The 2,737-nt window shown below is 41.7% G+C and overlaps 1 protein-coding gene across 1 annotated transcript; it reads right to left on the reverse strand.

Annotated features, from left to right (window-relative positions):
• Nucleotides 1-238: 238 nt before the first annotated feature.
• LOC149142671 (uncharacterized) lies at nucleotides 239-574 on the reverse strand. Its single transcript, XM_089451549.1, has one exon. The coding sequence runs from the start codon at nucleotides 572-574 to the stop codon at nucleotides 239-241; it is 336 nt and encodes a 111-aa protein (XP_089307675.1).
• Nucleotides 575-2,737: the final 2,163 nt, after the last annotated feature.

Genomic DNA, 2,737 nt, shown 5'->3' on the forward strand with positions numbered 1-2,737 from the left:
GGAAGGGATCTCCATTCAATTTAACCAACTGAACTGCTCCACCATCGGTAATTTCCTTAATGACATAGGGACCTAACTAGTGCATTCTGAACTTCCATGGAAATTTACCAAACTTACTACCATATAACAAAGCTAGGTCATTTACCTTAAAGGTGCACAACTTAATGTGCCAATCACGCCATTCCTTTTTGTGCTGCTTTTGGACCGGTTGGTGAAATCCAGCCAGAAATCTCTCTTCCTAAAGCTCAGCCATTTGTCTGAGCCTTTCTTCCAATGCTTCGAGATCTGTCATACCTATGATATCCGCTATATGCATACTAGGCACAATGTATTCCATGGGCATCACTGCTTCAACGCCATATACAAGCATAAAGGGTGTCTTTCCAATCAACTTCTTGCATGTCATCCAATAGGACCATAGTACTACGGGTATGCGTGGGTCCCAATCACTTCTCTGAGCATTACAAACCCTCGTCAACGCAGTCTCTGGCACCTTATTGAATTCTTCCACTATCCTATTAGCCCACGGGTGATAAGGCATTCTCTTATGGTCATATACTTGGAATTCCTCCATTAGCGCGCTAATCTCCTCATTTAGAAAGTGCGTAATGTGATCACTCATCAAAATCCTTGGACACCCAAATCACGTCAGTACATACTCAAAGAGGAACTTCGTAGTAGTCGCAACTATGCAATCCTTCATAGGTTGTGCCTCCGACCAGCGAGTCAAATACCTAGTCGCGATGATAATGTATCGTGCTCCTGTCTTCTTCCCTTGGGGATGAATGGGTCCCACAAAATCTATTGCCCATTTCTCAAAGGGTTGTAACATCATTTATGGATTTAGAGGCAGCTCATCCCTCCATGATGGCCTACCTGTCCTTTGACATACATCAGATGCCTTGTTGTAAGATTTTGAATCTTGATGGAGGGTTGGCCACCACAACCCTACGCGTAGAATATTTTGCATGGTTCCTTTTCATCTATAATGACCTCCCGAGCGCCCCCATGAGCATCCACAAGGATACTTCTTCTTTCAAACTTTGATACATATTGTCGTAATATTTCATCAGACCCAATTTTGTATAGATGCCTAGCAATGACAGAAAGGTCTACCACGTGCACCACTAACTCGTTCTTCTATTGGATAGTGTATCCTTCTGGGGCAATCCAAGTCATTAGGAACTGTATGATATCTTCAAAATTACCATATGCGATGTGAACTGTAAATAGCTATGCATCAGTAAATCCCTCCTCCAAATTAGTGGGATCCTCCCCTGTTTCGATGCATGAAAGATGGTTTAGTCCCGTGTTTAGTCGTCCAGGCTTCACAATTACTTCAAAATCATACTCTTGGAATAATAACAACCACCTGTAGATTCTCCCCGCCAACACATCCTTATTAACTAGCTATTTCAACATGGAATGATCTGTGTACATCTTAAAATGTCCACATAGAAAATAGTGTCTAAACATTTGGAAAGAGTATACCATGGCTAACCCCTTGCGCTCGGTGGTGGAATAGTTCTTCTCAGCCTTGGATAACCTTCTTCTTGAAAACGCTATAGGATGATCTAGTTCTCCTCTTCCAACCTATGTTAGCACTGCTCCTAGCACTATACATGATGCGTCGACATTTACATGAAACTCCTTGCAATCTGGGAAGACTAAAATGGGCGCGGTGACCATGTTTTCCTTCAATACATCCAAGCTTTTCTTAGAGTCCTTGTTCCAGTAGAACGTGACATCCTTTTTCAACAGCTTCTCCATAGGTATAGTGATCTAGGTATAGACCATGATAAACTTCCTGTAATACCCATTATGTCCTGAGGTTTTGCACAGTTGTTTTACACTCCTCAGCACTTCCAAGTAAAGTATCACCGTGATCTTCACAGGATCTACCATTAGTCCTTGTCTACAAACCACATGACCCAATAGAGTCCCAAAAGGAACAAAAAACAGGCACATCTTCAGATTGAGCGTGATCTGGTACCTTTGACAGGTATCTAACATCAGGCGCAAACATGCCACATGGCATTTTACCAGCCCAAACATAGTCCGCTCATCAAAGTACACTTCCAAAAACTTATGAATAAATTCCTTGAACGCAGCAGTGACAATGCATGAAAAATCACAGGTGCATTCTTCAACCTGAAAGGCATTACAGTGTACTGAAAGCAACCCCACTCAGTCACGAAGGTCATCTTACTTCTATCCTCCGATGCAATTTTGATCTGATGGTACCTAGAGAACCCATCAATCAAGGAATACGCTTCTTGACCACCTACATTATCTAACACCTCATCAGTGAACGAAGTTAGGAATAGATCATGTACGCAAGTGTCATTCAACTTCCTGAGATCTACACATATCCTTATTTCATCATTCTATTTATTTTCCTGTACCACCATTGGGCTTACCCAATCAGATTCTTCTACGACCTTAATGAGGCCTACTACGAGCATCTTGTCTAGCTCTAAGTGGACCTCCTCCTTATACTTCAGATTTGAGACAGTAAGGTGTTTTCTTAACTAGCTTCGCGTCAGATTTTAATATGATCTTCATAACACCCAAGTCTCCTATTATTCCTTTTAGCTATGTAAAATTTGTAGGGAACAAGTCTTGGTATTCGTGGAGCAATTCAGCGACCTTATCCACCATCGCATCATCCCAGTAATCTCCAATCTTCGCAAATTTGGGTTCTGACTCCATACCAATATTTACATGTTTCATTTTC

This window comes from Pinus tabuliformis, chromosome X (genome assembly GCF_031772625.1).
Source record: "Pinus tabuliformis cultivar Carrire ecotype Pingquan chromosome X, CPIR1, whole genome shotgun sequence".
In the NCBI taxonomy this organism is placed as follows: Eukaryota; Viridiplantae; Streptophyta; class Pinopsida; order Pinales; family Pinaceae; genus Pinus; species Pinus tabuliformis.

Coding starts and splice junctions, on each gene's coding strand:
- LOC149142671 (XM_089451549.1), bottom strand. CDS start 574: ATGGAGGAATTCCAAGTATATGACCATAAGAGAATGCCTTATCACCCG.